This window comes from Chrysochloris asiatica, unplaced genomic scaffold (genome assembly GCF_000296735.1).
Source record: "Chrysochloris asiatica unplaced genomic scaffold, ChrAsi1.0 scaffold00020, whole genome shotgun sequence".
Lineage (NCBI taxonomy): Eukaryota > Metazoa > Chordata > Mammalia > Afrosoricida > Chrysochloridae > Chrysochloris > Chrysochloris asiatica.
The window spans coordinates 15,501,974-15,518,603 of record NW_006408538.1 but is presented as its reverse complement, the minus strand read 5'-3'; the positions used below and the strand labels follow the sequence as shown (position 1 = coordinate 15,518,603).

Sequence of the window (16,630 nt, the reverse complement as noted above, 5' to 3'; positions counted from 1 at the left end):
CTTAGTACTGGCCATCCCGCCTCCTGGTAACAAAGACTCGCGCCTGTTTTTGAAATCTGCCTGTGTCTCTTTTTGTGACCTTTCCATGCCTCAGTTTACTCATGTGTAAAGTAGCAATAATAATAGAACGCATTTCATAGCTGTCCTGGGGATTAAATGAGATTACAAACATAAAGCGCTTAGTGGCTTTGCCCCAGGCACACAGCAAGCACTCAATAAATGGTAGCTATTATTAGCGTTAGTATTAATAACTTGGCTGCCTGCATGGTCGGAGAAGACTCTGGGCCCTGTTAGGGCCTTGGGCTCTGAATTCAGGAGAGCAGAAAGTGGGCAAGTCCAGGTAAAATGCTCCAGGGTACCCAGGGTGAATTCAGAAGCAGTCTTGGGCTGATGGGGGAGGGAAACTAGCAAGAAGAAGAAGAGGGGAAAAAATCCTGCCTGCAGAAGCATTGTTCATTTTTAAATTTTATTTGACAGGACCTACCAATGATCAGCACTGAGCAGAGAGCACAGGTAGCCAGGCAGAGCTCACCGATGAAAGTCACCTGCCACATACCAAACAGGCTCCGTGTTCTAGGAGCAGGTCTGCCACCCTTGGAGGCCCGGTGGCCTTGGACTGCCAGTGAGGGCACCCAGGGACGGGGAGGGGGTGGACCAGAGGCAGTGGAGGAGGGGGCAGTATTTATTCTCTTACAATCCAGTTGTCAAGCATGGAGACAAACAGGAACCCTGAGGTTAAAGAGGAACGTGAGTGGAGGCAGAAAGGAGACGTCCACCATCCTTGTCCTGCATATTTACCCTCTTCCACACTGTTGACAGTAATAATTGTTTCTGCCCTGAACCCTCTCTGGGCCAACTCTCACTTTGAGCTTCCCTCCCTGACACCACAATAGTAAACATAATTTCTGCCAGACTTTGTAGTTGTTGTTAGGTGCTGTGGAGTCAATTCTGACTCACAATGACACAATGAATCACTGTCTGGTCCTGTGCCATCTTCACAAGTCTGTATGCTTGGGTCCTTTGTGGCTGCCACTGTGTCAATTCGTCTCATAGAGGGTCTACCTCTTTTTCAATGACTTTCTACTTGACCAAACATTACTTAAAATAGTTCAAAAGTCCTAATAGGTGTGGTGCTGTGGGATACAGCACAGGATCGCAAGGTCAGTTTGAACCACAAGGTCGGGGGTTTAAGCTCACCAGCTGCTCCTCAGAAACCCTATACAGGGTCGCTATGGGTCGGCGCCGACTCGACCACACTTAACAACAACAACAATAGGAATTGAAGCGGGGTGGGAGGGTAGGGGTGGGGGGCGGTAATGGTTCAGTGGTAGAATCTGGAGACTCAGGTTCCAATGTCAACCAACACACCTCGAATTCAGCCACCACCCACCAGAGAAAACCCCACTATGGATCACAAGCCTACGATCCCATGGTGGATGGGGTCTCCATGAGTCAGAGACCACCTTGATGGCAGTCAACAACAATAGGAATACAGCCTTTGAGCCCCACAGGCCTGAAGAGAGAGGCTGGGGGCAGCTCCCAGAGAATATAGCATTGGCGTGGCAACTGTAAGGGACAGGCTGACAAGGTGACAAGAAGAACAGGAGCCTGTTCTGGGAATGACCAGGTCCACGGGCCTGTTCTGGGAATGACCAGACATGGGGTGTGGTTGTGTGCGGCAGCTTCCTGCTAGATTTGACAGAAATGCATTTTGAATGCCAGGCCAAGAAACATGAACTTTAGCCAGAATTGTGGGACAAGGGGATTCCTCGTAGGGCTTCAAGAAAGTTAGCATGGGCCTAGTTTTGAGCTTCTTGTTGTTAAGTGCTGTCGAGTAGATTCCGACTCACAGCGACCCTGCATAGGGTTTCCGAGGAGCGGCTGGTGAGCTTGAACCACCGATCATACAGTTCAAACCAACCTTGTAGTCCAGGACATTAACCCGCAGTGCCACACCAGGACTTGAACTAGGATTTGAACTTAAGTTAGCCTAAAGCCAAATCTATGCTTTTCTCCCCAGGCATCAAATCAATGAAGTGGGACCAGAAGGGAGCAAAAATATGTGGAAGAAATCGCTCAAAGAGGACATTCAGACCACTGCCTCCGGACCAGAAAGGAGTACTGGCCTGGGAGTCAAGAGTAGTAGCCTTCCAGGCAGAATCTCCACTGAGTAGCATCCAATCTGCCTAGGCGGAGCTGATGAAATGAAATGCAGACGGGTCTCTTGTGATACAATAGTGAATAATTGTTATCAGGACTGATTGTGAAGGTTGGAAATGTAAAGGTAGACATTTTATAGCAAGGAAGGAAGTGATTAACTTTTCAGTCTAGGAGCAGAAGTCCCTAGGACCATCAACGGAGAAGAGCCAAGAGCAGGACCCTACCCAGAGAAACAGTGATGCCTGAGATGGAGGCAGAGATGATGACGTGGAGCGATGGAGCAGCTGGGGGCTTTAGATTCAGAGAGGGAGAGCGACTGTGTGCTGAAGACTTGGGGGGGTGGGGGCAGGTGGATAGTGCAGGGTGCAGGCTTGCAGGCTATACCCTTTGGTTGGTTGATGATGCATGGAGGGGATTGTAACCATGGCAAAGATTCGATGTACGATAGAATGAATGTAAAACTAATGTTCTCCCATGTAAACTATCATATAATTCACAATAAAACACTTTAAAAAAAAAAAAGAGTAGCCTTCCAGGAGTCAGGGCCTTGGATGATTTGCCTCACTTTCTCCTCCTGGGGGAAATCTCTCTACCTCTGGCCCTCAGTTTACAAAAGCTCTGCCCTTCTCTCTGTCTGTTATTCTGCTTGAGGGGAGGGAGAAGGGTACAGTGTGGTCCACTGGAGCTCCAGCTGACAGGAAGCTGGCATGCTTGGTGTCAGGTAAGGAAGCCAGGTAACCCTACTAGACAGCTAGCACCCAGCACCTGAAACTACCTGAACACCCATCAGGAGGTTTATCAGACCCAGCGGGAAGCTCCATGTAAGCCCAGGTCTGACTGCCTCCTGCCTCCCCAATACACCCAGAGACTAAGGGTGAGAAATGCTGAGGAACACATTGAGGTCAGCATGGCGAGGGAGGGACAGGGCAGGAGGCTTGGGCAGCAAAGATGACAGGTTGACAAGGGATTTGACATCAGAAAGCTTGTCCCTCACTGCTAGCCAATGGATGCAGGGAAAATGGATGCAGGGCCATGGGACCAGATGGAAATTCTGAAGTGGGTTGGGGCAGTGTGGGATGTATGGTTTGGGAGATAAGTGTTAGGCTTCTTCTGTTAACAGATGAAGATACTGAGCGGAACACAGGGAGGAAGGAAATGAGTGTCCAAAGTCCCGGAGTCCCTGGGGAGGCTGGGCAAGGCACCCTGTGGATTCAGAGGGTCAAAGCGGGGTCTCACTGATGAACTCAGAGACTGGAAGGCAGGGACTACTAGCCTGACAAATGCCCCCAAGGAGGATCAGAGACCTGGCCTGCTGCTTCTCAGGGAGGCAGTTTCTCTTTGGGTAAAATGGACTAGGAGCTAAGAGAAGGTCTGCGATTCCTTCCCACTCTCTCTCTCCTCAGAGTCCTTGAGACTGTGCGGCAATCCTGGGCAGCTTCTAAGGGAATGAGCTCCTCATCACAGGGGGCATTCTATTAGACATGCCTCCAAATATGGAAGCCAAGATAGGAGACCTACAGGGAACTCTCAGGCTGCAAAATGCGTGGACTCCAACAAGCGCCAGGCTGCAGCTTCCTCTGGAGATTTCTCTGGTTCCCAGGAGGGAGTGCAGGAGCTGGGCCCCCACAGGAATGTGTTTGCCTGTGTCGCCAGGCATGCCACAGCCCTTGGGACACTCTGCCAGAACTGCTGCTGTCCTGGTCTCCCTCAGCGCAGCCCAGTGGAAAGGCTCCTTATCACCTGATCACTGGGGCCCAGACAGAGGCAATGCCCAGCCTTTCAGAGTCAGCACTGGGCCCTGAGAGAATGCAAGTAGGAGGAAGACTGGTACTCAGGCTGCTCTCTCCATCAGGATGCCCCTCCTCCCCCTCCCCTGCTCCAACCCACTCCTCAGTCTTCAGAACCCAGATGAAATGCCTTCTCTTTGGCTGGGCCCCTCCAGCCCCTGCAGATCCAATGAATCTTTCCTTCTGATGGCTTCTCAGGTGTGGCTTTGTCCTTAGCAACATCCCAGCCACCCTGAATTAAAGAAAACCCCAGATGTGTCTTTCTCCATATCTAGACTCTAGACAAGGAGTCCTGCTGGGTTAGGTATTGGGGTGCAAACCTCAAGGTCGGCAGTTCAAACCCACCAGTCACTCCAAGGTAGAAAAGTGACACTGTCTGCTTCTGTAAAGATTGTTGTTGTTGTTGTTGTTGTTGTTGTTAAGTGTCATCGAGTCGATTCCGACCCATAGCGACCCTATATACGGTTTCCAAGGAGCAGCTGGTGAGCTTAAACCACCGACCTTGCAGTTCAAACGGCTTTGCAGTCTGGGGCATTAACCCACAGCACCACACCAGGACAGCCTCAGAAATCCTATTGCTGTTGTTGTTAAGTGTCGGCAAGTCCGTTCTGACTCATAGCAACCCTGTATAGGGTTTCCAAGGAGCGGTTGGTGAGTTTAAACCACCACTCTTGCGGTTCAAACCAACCTTGTGGTCCAGTGCATCATCCTGCAGTGCCACACCAGGACTCCAGAAAACCCTATAACTCAGAATCAACTCAATGACAGTGTGTTTGGGTTTGGGTTTTAGATTCTGGACACCCTCAGACTGTGCTATTTCTTCCATACCCCATGGGCAGGCATAGGGTCACACCTTCCAAACCAAATCCACTGCCATTCAGTTCCAGCTCATCACAACCCCATGTGTTGTAGAGTGGAACTGCTCCCCAGTTTTCTTGACTGTGATCTTTAGGGATTTTCCGAGTCCTGGTGTCTCTGTAGGATAATCACTCAATCATAAGGTCAGTTTGAACCGCAAGGTCAGCAATTTAAACTCACCCGCTGCTCCTCAGAAACCCTATACGGGGTCGCTTTAAATTGGAACCAACTTGATAACACTTAACAACAACAACAACAACAAACTTTAGGGGGGAGTCCTAGTATGGCACTGTAGGATCAGCACTGGACTGCTAACCACAAGGTTAGTCGCTCCTTGAAAACATACACAGGGTCACTATGAGTCTTCACAGCAATCTTTAAGGAAGCAGATCACCAGGATTTTCTACTGTGGCCCCTCTGGATGGGTTTGAACCAGCAACCTTTATGTTAGCAGTCTATTAAAAACCTCTTGTGCCACCCAGGGACCATGGTCACACAAAGTGTGCAGAGAAGAACTGTGAAACAGATGAAAACCATGGCCCGGCCCTGCATGCCAGAGAAAGATGGTTCAAGGTCATAGGAATTTCCTTCCCTTCCTGCTCAAGCATTTCTCAAGGCCCTCACATGACACCTCAGGCCCTGGGGACACCTGGTATTTTCAGCCCTGTGAGTGCTGCAGAAGGCAACTAAGGCCCAGAGAGGAAAGTTTAGGACTCAGTCACACAGCAGGGCTGGGGCTCCAGGGTCCCAGAGCAGCCTGCACCTGACCCGCTCTCCCACAGCACAAAGCCCTCCAGCCCAGCCCCCCATCAGGAGAAGGTCAGACTTACCCCAGCACCCAGACATCAGCACAAAAAGCCAGACCAAGTGGCAGCTGGTGGCAGCGTGGCACCTCATAGCTCCTAAGGACACATAGAAGAAAGAGAGTGAGAAACCTCTAGTTAGTGGGTCCCTGCTCTGCAAACCTCCCCAGCACTGCCCGCCCCATAGCTCCAGGGAAAGCTGGCCTAAGAGGGAGGAGAGCAATCAACTCAAGTGGGGGTGACGAGAAGAAGAGAGGGTCTGTAGCATTCGGTTTTATCATCGGTTGTTAAGTGCCAATCTTGGGCATAGCACAGTAGCCTGAGAGTAGATGGAGGTTACCCCCTGTGTGGAGGCAACAACGGTGCCCTCTTTGCCCTCATGAAGGGACTCAGTGGGCACAGCACAGTGGCTGGCACAGATTATATGCCAGGCTATCCACAATAGCCTGCTGCCTCCATTCCTCCAGGACCAGAGCCCCTCGTTGGCACCCCCAGGGTGGCATCTTGCATGTCTCAAAGGGTTAGACAGGGTGAGGGAGGTGGGTGCTGAGTGGGTAGATGATGATCCAAGAATGAACTTGGCAGGTCCAACATTCACCCCACCACAGTCCTCGTGCCCATCGGGCATATTTTTTCCTGTTCTTTTATACCCATCCACAATATCCAATAACCTTGGACATGAAAAGAAGAGCCCATCATAGTGGCCAACCAGGAGTGTTACAGAGGCAGGAAGAGAATCACTGAGAGAGGAGTGGCTTGCCCAGGGTACCACAGCAAGTCAATTATTATGAATTAAGTTGTGTGTCCCCTGCAAAATGAAATCCTACTCCTGATACCTATAGACGTGATCCTACTTGGAAGTAAGTTTCAGTTGCGTTAACTCAGCCATACCAGGTGATCCTAACCTTAATCACTTCTGAGTGTGAAAAGAGCAGAACAGACACACATAGAGGAGAAACACACCATGTGAGGGTCGTCTCCAACCAGGGGAGGAATCTGGGAACACTGGGGCTACCAACAAGGAAGAAATCAGCACAACCAGGATTCTAATTTAGCCTCCAGAGTTGTCAGAAAGCAAATTTCTGTTTTTCAAAGCCATCTTCTAGTGGTATTTGTGTTACAGCAGCTGTCGGTAAACCTAGTATCTAGGAAAGCCGGAGCCCAATCTTTCAGACTCAGAGCGCCTCACTAGAGAAATCAGGGGCCCAGATGAAGGGTTCAGTTGGGGCATGATCCCATCTCTAAGGGTGGCTACGGAGGGTGGGCTATTCCCTTCCACCAAGGAAACAGCTGCCCAGCTGTCAGGGTGTAGTAAGGAACACACATCCATAGAGCCCAGCAGTGACACCAAGAGGGGCCCACACTAAACTGTAAGTCTTATTACACCAGGGACATGGCTCACTCACTTTCAGGTCCCTGTGAATGTGATCCTACTTGGAAGAAAGTTTGTGTTATGTTAACTAAGGCCTGCACATCATCCTTCATTGAGCACCAACTGTGTGCCTTGCTGGCCTGGTTTATAAGGTGTGGCCCATTCTACTGAGGTGAGAATGGAGCTGAGACACTCCAGCTAGCGAGTGGCTAGGACAGTATCGGAACTCCAGTTCACACACGGCCTCCCTCATCAACAAGTGATCAGTAAAGCCAGAGGGAGGCGAACAGAACTGAAGTCGACATTTTTACAGCGATTTCCTCGTTTCTGCCAAGATCTAGGGACAAGAAATTAAGAAAGGGCTCAGAGTTCAGATCTCTAATCTGAAACCTGAAACAGTCTCTCTCAGCCTGTCTCTCAGTGGACAATGAGGAAGCCACCAATGATGTTCTCGAGCAATGAGACACACCAGTCCATGGTAGCCTTGTTTTTCTTCTAATAGTGCATTAAAAATGCCCGTTAAAAGTAGTTGAGATAATAAACTTTATAATATGTATGTTTTATCACAATAAAAAAAGTCCTAATTATTTTGTAGTCTTTTTGTTGTTAAGTGCAGTTGAGTTGATTCCAACTCCCAGCGACCTTGTTTAAGATTTCTAAAGCTTTCAGTCTTTGAGGGAGCAGAAAGCCTCATCTTTCTCCCATGGAGCAGCTGGTGGACTTGAACTTTGGGTCTTATGGTTCACAGTCTAGTGATTATGGAGACATCACGTTCCCTAAGTATGTGTGTTGTTGTTGTTGTTAAGTGCCATCAAGTTATATTCCAACTCATAGCGTTTCCAAGGAGCAACTGGTGGAGTTGAACTGCCAACCTTGTAGTTCAAATGGACCTTTCAGTCCAGTGCTTACCCTCCAGTGCCACACCAGGGCTCCATAAGTATATGTGCACTGTTGTTGTTGTTAAGTGCCATCAAGTCAATTACGACTCATAGCAACCCTGTATAGGGTTTCTAAGGAGTAGCTGGTGAGTTTGAACCGCTGACCTTGTGGTTCAAACCAACCTTGCAGTCCAGTGCTTGTCCCACAGTGCCACATGTGTGGTGGTGGTGGTGGTTATGTGCCGTGGAGTCGGTTCCGACTCATAGCGACCCTACATGGGTCTCTGAGGCTGTAAATCCTTACGGGAGCAGAGAGCCTCATCTTTCTCCCACAGAACAGCTGTGTAGTTTTGAACTGCTAACCTTGAGGTTCGCAGCCCAACTCGTAACCACTACACTACCAGAGCTACTATAAGCATGTGTTGTTGTTGTTGTTAAGTGCCGTCGAGTCGGTTCCGACCCATAGCGACCCTGAACAGGGTTTCCGAGGTTGTAAATCTTTACGGGAGTAGAAAGCCTCATCTATCTCCCGTGGAGTGGCTGGTAGTTTCGAACCGCTGACCTTAAGGTTCGCAGCCCGATTCGTAACCACTACGCTACCAGAGCTCCTTATAAGCATGTGTAGAACTGTTAATTTATTTGATATGGCTTTCCTATCCAAAGTCGTTATTGTTGGTGGTGTTATTAACTGTGGTCGAGTCAGTTCCAACTCATAGCAACCCTGTATAGTGTTTCTGAAGAGCAGCTGGTGGGTTTGAACTTCTGACCTTGTGGTTCGCTGTCTAGTGCTTATCCTACAGAGCCACCGTGCAAATAGAATGGACAGGACTCTTAACACTAGGATTGGTTAGTTTTGCCATCCCACTAGGTTTAAAAGGAGCCATCTCAGAAGCAGGGACTATCAAGAAAGAAGAGCCACAAGTGAAACATGAGAACCCCTACCTGAAAAAACAGAGGTAGCAACAGAGGCAGCTACACAGCAGCTGCCGGCTTTCTGGCCCACAGAGCAAGTACAGCTGAATGCCTGTGGGTATTTCCAGACTGGCTAAAGGAGCTTTGTAGCACTTGCCTCAGCAGGGCAGAGGCTGAGGGATCACAAGGCCCTCAAAGACAAGGGTGAGGCATGCCTGTAGTACAGCGGACAAGAGACGCTCCTGACTGAAGAAGAGCTGTAGCATCCTGAGTTATTTCTGATCCTGAGTTGTACCCTGTTCACTTCCCTAATAAGCCTCGTAATCGTGAGTACTGCTATAGTTCAATGCGGCCATTGCAATGGAACGAGATGTGAAGCAGAGTGCTGTGGGAGGGATGGTTAGTGTCGGAATAGGGTAAAGAAGGTTGTACGATGGAGGCATGTCTGACCTCCACCTGATAGAAATCTAGCCTTGGGCTAATTTTGAGTTTAATTCTCTTTCCCCCTTGTGAAGCCAAAGGAAGTCAGACATGGTCTCCACACCAATTTTACAGAATGAAATGGTCATTTGAAAAATAAAAATAATTAATTTAAAAGATGTATTTCAATTAAAAAGGTGAATCCCACCACCAAATATCCCTGCCTTGCCATCCTCCTGATTTTCCTAGTGTTAATGGGGGTTACAAACTGAACTGCCCACAGAGGCAAGGCTGGGAATAGACAGGAGGGAAATAATGGTGGGTGGGGACAATGACCACTCAGAGGACACATGTCTTGTCCAAAAGTGGCAGTTGCTGATGTGTTTCAGTCAAGAGGGGCTGGTGGGGGGGGGTCCAGTGTTTTTCCAATGAAAAGCTAGAAATTGGACTTTTTATATGAATTAATTTTTTAAAAGTTGGCAAATAATTAAAAGTGTAAGCAATATTTTGAGTCAAGCACGACCCATCTGAGGGTCCGAGTGGGTGAAACGGGTCTGGCATGCCCCCTAGCAGGCTGTCCTCCACATCCAAGCAGGTATATTCCCACGATGCACACAGACAGTGCGTAGAGAATAAAGGACTCATACACAAACGCCACGTGCTTTTCTCCCATTGTGGTATTTCACGGATGACCTCCAGGTCAACCCTGTGACACTGACTTCCTTCTTTTTAACAGTAGTTGCTAGGATGAGTCTTTCTTAAAGGAGACAACCATCCCCTATGGATGGGCATTTGGATGTTTGCCACCGTGGACATCCCTCTGCACACAATCACATAGGGACTTTGATTTCTCTTGAATCTTATTCTCCAGAATAGAAGATTGCTCCGTCAATGCAATACAACACAGAGCATGTAGGTAAGCATTTATTAGACCTGGCCAGAAAAGGTGGTGGCAATTCACTCTATCCAGCAGTGTATGAGAAGATCACATAATCATCTGGAAGAAATTCCTCTTTTAAGTGGCTGCCAATCTGCTGCATGAAAAATGGCATCACAGTCTTGCTTTTGTTTGCATTTCCCTAACTACAAATGAGGTTGAGATGAAGCCTTTTTCTAAACACTCAAACCACTTTCCATCTGCTACCTTGCATTAGCCTACTCTATCCTGCAGAGCAGCTAGCCAGCATTGGTAGCATTATCTCTGATTTACAAGAGGAGAAACTGAGGCACAGAACAATTGAACAATTAAGTGACCATCTGACATCTCACAGTGAGCGACTACTTAAAAACAAAAACAAAAACCTTCAGTCTCTGCTTTTCCAAACCAGATGTTACAAGAATTAGACAGCATCTGCTAAGGACATCTTCCACAAATAGGCAGGGAGTGCACAGCATTCTTCTGGGTGTTGCAGGAAGTTTGGAGTAGAAGGAAGAGAGACAAGCATTTACTGGAAACTCCCATAAGCCAGGGACTCTCACAAGTATAGTTTTTACTTGATCCTCCAAAATACCTCTGTGAAGAAGACATTATAGTCCCCATTTTACAGATGAGAAAACTGAGACTGAGACTTGCTGCAGTCATTCTGGGATTGAAACCAAGTCAGTGAGGCTCTGAGTGCCAGGCTAGCGCTATGTGGAGTCTCCCCATTTCATTTTCTCATGTATAAAAAGGGAAGTAGTGGCCCCTCTCGCAAAGAGCTTTCTTTCCTACAACACAACAAACACAGGATGAACGTCTGCAGAGTATAAGTTGTGTGCATAACACTTTCCACAATGCTGGCCCAGACACTTTGTGAAATTTCCATTCCCATCTCCTTTCCCTTCAGAGGCAATCACACTGCCTCCGTGCCCCCATGTGTCAGCCCAGGGCAGTCAAACATACTAACATTGTAGGATTGCAGGGGCCGCCTCCAGAGCCCCCAGAAACGGGCGATCTTAGCTCCGTCCTGGCTGTCTACATTCTGCTTCTACCTCATGGTGTGACTTTGGGGTGAGGTGGTCCAGACATGAGAACAAGGTAGCCAGGCTCCAAAGAGTGAAGCAAAGAGGCCAGGCCAGAGGGAGTCCATACTGCTGCTGGCTTTTCTGGGACATCTCTGGCTCTTGCTCTGCTCTGGCCTCTTTGACTATGAGGAGGGAAGTAAGGTCCAGATAGAGCAGAAATCACAGCAGTGGGAAGACGCCTGTGGGCTCCAACCTACAGGGTCGCTCTGAGTCAGAACTGAGTCAACAGCACTTTACAACAATGACGACAATGCTTACTGAGTCCTTGGGTGGTGCAATTAATACACTTGGCTGTGAACCGAAAGGTTGGCGGTTCAAATCCACCCAGAGGTACCTCAGAAGAAGTGCCTGGTGGTTTACTTCTGAAAAAATTAGTCATTGAAAATGCTACAGAACAGTTCTGCCCTAGCACACACAGGGTACCCACGAGCAGGGTCACTATAATTTGGAACCGATTCGACAGTACTTAGCAACAACAACAACAAAATACTATACAACTGACTCACCTACTATGTGGGACTCTGGTGTGACACTGCAGGATCAGTACTAAACTGCTAACAGCAAGGTCGGTGGTTCAAATCCATCAGCCGCTCCTTGGAAACCCTATACAAGGTCGCTATGAGTTGGAACCGACTCTGTGATTATTTTTAAAGTGTTTTATAAACTGGGGCTCAAAAAAGTGAAATAACTTACCCAAGGTCATACAGCTAATAAATGGTCAAATCTGGATTGAACATCACCTGAACGTCATCAAAGACAGCCTCTGGCCATCAGGCTAGAGATGTGGGGGCAGTCCACTTGAGGTGGGACAGAAGGAATGGAAAGGAACAAGGTAAAGAAACAAAGGCATGGTCTTAGTCCTCCCAGAGCTCTTGTATGCACCCTACACAGGGCCTGGGCTGAGATGCCAGGTGGGCAGGCGCTGGGCAGAACCTGAATCCACTCAGAAAGGTAGTGAGCTGACCAGAGTGCAAATCCCACCATGCCCACCAGCCACAATACATGGGGTCAGGAAGAAAGGGCCTAGTTAGGGCTGGAGGAGGCTCCATTCTGTCTGCCCTCCAGGCTGGTGCATCTTATAGACAACAACAATAAAACAATGCCTCACTGGGGAAAGCCAAGTCCCCATCAGCCACCCTACTACTTCCCTCTTTGAGTGCCTTCGTCACTGGTGGTTGTTGTTGTGAAGTGCCATTGAGTCGGTTCCGACCCATAGCAACCCTGTATAGGGTTTCCAAGGAGCAGCTGGTGAGCTTGAACCACCAACCTTGCAGTTTAAATGGCTTTGAAGTCTGGCGCATTAACCCACAGCACCACACCAGGACTCCTTCGTCACTGGTGGGAGCTGACTAAAAATGTCCCCAGCTTCAGAACTGGCCCACCTGCTCCCACTGATCTACACCTTCTCCAGCTGTTAGTAAACTGTTGTTGTTAAGTTTTGTAGAGTCGGTTCCAACTCATAGCGACCTTGTATAGGGTTTCCAAGGAGCAAGTGGTGAGTTTGAACTTCCGATTTTGTGGTCCAGTGTTTATCCTACAGCACCGCACCAGAACTCCATATAGTGTGTTATTGTTGTTGTCAAGTGCTGTCAAGCCAATTCCGGCTCATAGCAACCCTGTATAGAGTTTCTAAGGAGTGGCTGGTAAGCTTGAACTGCTGACCTTACAGTTCAAACCGACTGAGCATTCCAGCGCATTAATCCACAGCGCCACAACAGGACTTCATGTAGTCTGTTAAGAGATGGTAAGTTTTAGGGGATGGCGGGAGGGAGAGAGAAGGTTAAGATCAGTCTGAGTATCATTGAGAAGGCAATATACGAGGGAACTTCACGAATTTCTTGGGAAAATGGAATGAAAAAGATAATGGAAGTTTTCAGAAACTGTTTGAAGCCCCCTTGTATGAAGAGAAACCTGAAAAGTGGGAGAGTAGGCCCTGGGGACATCAGGGTAGAAAGCATTCTAAGAACAGTGTATGCAAAGATCCTGAGCCAAGACTGTGCCTAGCATGTTTGGGGACCAGCAAGGAGGCCAGAGTGGCTGGAACGGAATGGGGTGCACAGTGAAGAAAGTTGTAGATGAGAGCAGAGAGGCAATGGAGCCAGGTCACTGGGTACCTTGTAGACCATTGTCTGTGATTGAGCTGGCAGTCACGGCCATACAACCATGGAGCCAAGCGGTACATGAATGACAGGTCTTAAAGGCACAGCCAGGCTGCCTTGTTGAGGACCCACAACGGGAGCAAGAGCAGAAACAGGCAGGCCAGCATGGACACTACTGGAGTGATGCTGATGAGCGCTGAGGGCTCCAGCCAGGAAGGTGGCAGTGAAGGGGTGACAGATTCTGGCAGAGTCTGCATATCTTTCAAAGAAGAGCTGACAGGGTTTCCTGAAGGAGAGGATGTGGGTGTAAGAGAAAGAATGGTGAGCCTCAAAGGTAGGAATTGCCATTAACTAGGCCAGGGAAGGCTGCAGGTAGAAATGGTGAAGGGACAAAATTAGAAGTCCAGCTTTGGACATGTTCAGTCTGGAACGTCTGCTGACAATATTGGGCAGGCAGTTGGGTACTCTTAACTAGAGCTCAGGCCTGAGGTTGAGCTAAAGATACAAATGGAAGAGCTGTCAGCATATGCATAGATGGTACTTACAGCCAAAGGAGGAGATCAAGGCTCCCATACCCCAGCACTGAGCCAACTTAGCTGGGAAGCCACTAACTTTTAAAAAAGTATCTGAAGAGTCTTAAAATGGGAACAACCTTGTGGCCCAGCAGTGCCGTTTCCAAGCCTTCAGCTAATGAAATAAATGTGACCTGAAGTCAGATATGACCACACCACAATGCTAATGACAGTGGAATGGCCCAGATGCCCAACGGGGAACGCTTCAAGTGTGGTACAGCCACAGGAAATGCACAGAGATGTGCACCTATATGAAAGTGTGTGTGAGTGCATGTACGTGTGTGAAGGTGAGGGGGCTCACCCAAAAAGCAAAGAGTGCCTTTACCTGGAGTCTCCATGAATTAGAAGTGACTCCCGCGCAGTTGGTTTGGAGTCTTTGTATAGTACAAACGTTTAATACAGTTGGCTACTAACCAAAAGTATAGGAGTTCAAATCCACCCTGAGGCATCTCAGAAGACAGACCTAGAAATCTCCTTCCAAAAAAATCTGCTACTGAAAACAATACAGAATTCAGTTCTACTCTATACACGTGGGGTCACTGATTCAGTTTTAGCTGAGTGGTAGATTATGGATGATTTGATTTCTTTCTACATATTCCCAGATTTCCTCTAGAAAATACACAATCTCTACCATCAGAGACCTTGTTCATATCCTCCCTACCAAAACTTTGTAAGCAGCCTGCAAACAGGAGAACAACTCTGCTTAGAAAGCTAGGTCCTAATCTCTGCTTCACCTCCCTGAAGTCCACAGCCCCAGGTCTGAACGCCAGAGGAGGGGAGAACAGGGAGGGTCCTCTGGTCAACTCTTCACTCCCTCTCTGGCAGCCATCCCTGCCCCTCTGGAGTGTGAGTCCTACTGGCACTTCTTTTGGACATTTGGGATGCAGAGGTCTTAATTCCAACAGCAGGAATCCACAATGGACAGCACCAGGAGACCTAGGAGACAAGGCTCATGCCCACACAGAGGATCCTCCTTCTATTGGGTCAGGACCAGCTGTTTAAAAGTAAGTGTGTGCCTGCGTGTCCTTGTTTGTTTGTATATGTGTATATATTCTGTCTCTCCCACACATGTATACTCAAACACTAGGTTCTGTAGACACCTCAAGATGTGCTCTCAAGATGCCCACCATGCCATTCAGGCTGTGGTCGGCCTGGAGGGTTAGTCCCTCCTTTCTGCCCTTCTGCCTCCATGCTTTGCCCCAGATACCTCATAAAGCTCCCCCAAATATCCAGGAGGTGCCCCAACCCCTCTGGATCCTAGAAAAAGAAGCCAAGATGAGCCCATCTCAACCTGTATTTCTTGGGCAAGTGATGGAAAATCATGGTTCTTGTGGCTGCAGGAACAAAGCACACTCCCATATTCTGCAAAACCAGCCCCTTCAGGGTCTGACTCCAGAGCCCCATGGTCACGGCTGTCCACTCTCCCCGCGTCCCAACCAGAGGCACCAGAGAGATAAGGGTATGCTGCCATAGGAGCTCTGCTAGCATAGTGGTTACAAATCGGGCTGCGAACCGCAAGATCAGCAGTTCAAAACTACCAGCTGTTCCGCAAGAGAAAGATGCGGCGTTCTGCTCCCGTAAAGATTTACAGCCTCAGAAATCTTGTACAGGGTTGCTATGAGTCAGAACCGACTCCACGGCACGCAACAGCAGCCACCAAATTCCGAACTGCAACGCCCTTGTCCCAGCAAGCAAGGGAACAAGAAGAAATAGAGCGGGGGAAGGGAAAGGGCAAGTGGGACGTCTGAAGCAGCACTTCAGTTTCTGGGGAGTGAGAGATTTTCACAGCGGGGTGCCACGATTTAGTTTGAACTGCTATGAATTCCCATAAAATCAGATGCACTCAACTTTGAATAGAAATACAGAAATACACTGCAGAAATCAAACACAATTTGGGGATTATTCACCACCACTACACACAGAGAGGGTCGTGCGTGCAAGAAGGCTGCAAGACAACACCATTAGGACAACTAACTGACAGGCCAGTGTCAGCCACCGATGATCACGCACCAAAGCCCTCACTAGCTGGGAAGGAGACTGGGATGCAGGGCCACTTGGCGGGCCTTTCCCTGCAAGGAGGGGGCCAGACCACCTGGTGGCTATTCTGTTCTTGTGTCCTGCCTGGGACCCTCTGTGGAGCTCCCATTGACTGGTGCTGGGGGTGGGCAGTGAGTCAGGCAAGGCTGGGAGAGGAAGGACACCCCGGCTGGGGTACCACAGTTGCCAGTACCCACCAGGCAACACCTGGTATCTCTAGGTCCCCTTGATCTGCACTTTTTTAAAAAAAAATCATTCAATAGGAGCTTTATTTTATTCTAGCTTATTATTCTGAGGCTAATACATGAACAAAGTAAATGATTATACAAAAAGGAGTATAGTTTAGAGTGAGTCTCCCTTCAATACAAGACTTAGACAGCCCTTCTTAGGAGTCATTCTAAAGGTATCATTGCAGAAATATTGCATGCACATGGCAAAAATGTAGCATATAGATTCGTCTCTGCCCTTAAAAATAGCCAAACAGTAGCATACTATTTCTGCTATCCTTTTCACATGACAATGCGAGATTGTTCCATCTCATTGCATACTGAGTTCCCTCGCTCTCCTTCAGCAGGAGGGAATGCTGTACTATACGGGGACAGAGAGAACATGAGGGGGCTTCAAAGAGTTCCTGGAAAAATGGAATTAAAGGATAATGGAATTTTTCCATGAACTTTTTGAAGTGTCCTTGTATAATCCTACCAGTCCCCTGCTGATAGGCATTCAGG

General features: G+C 48.5%; 1 protein-coding gene across 1 annotated transcript in view; it reads right to left on the bottom strand.

Moving 5' to 3' along the window:
* The window catches only part of CDH23 (cadherin-related 23), a 569,346-nt gene that overhangs the window by 518,917 nt on the left and 33,799 nt on the right, over positions 1 to 16,630 (bottom strand). The window contains exon 2 of the mRNA XM_006835863.1: positions 5,636 to 5,707. Within this exon, the coding sequence (XP_006835926.1) occupies positions 5,636 to 5,702 (67 nt within the window). The 5' untranslated portion in view covers positions 5,703 to 5,707. The remainder of the gene's footprint in view (positions 1 to 5,635; positions 5,708 to 16,630) is intronic.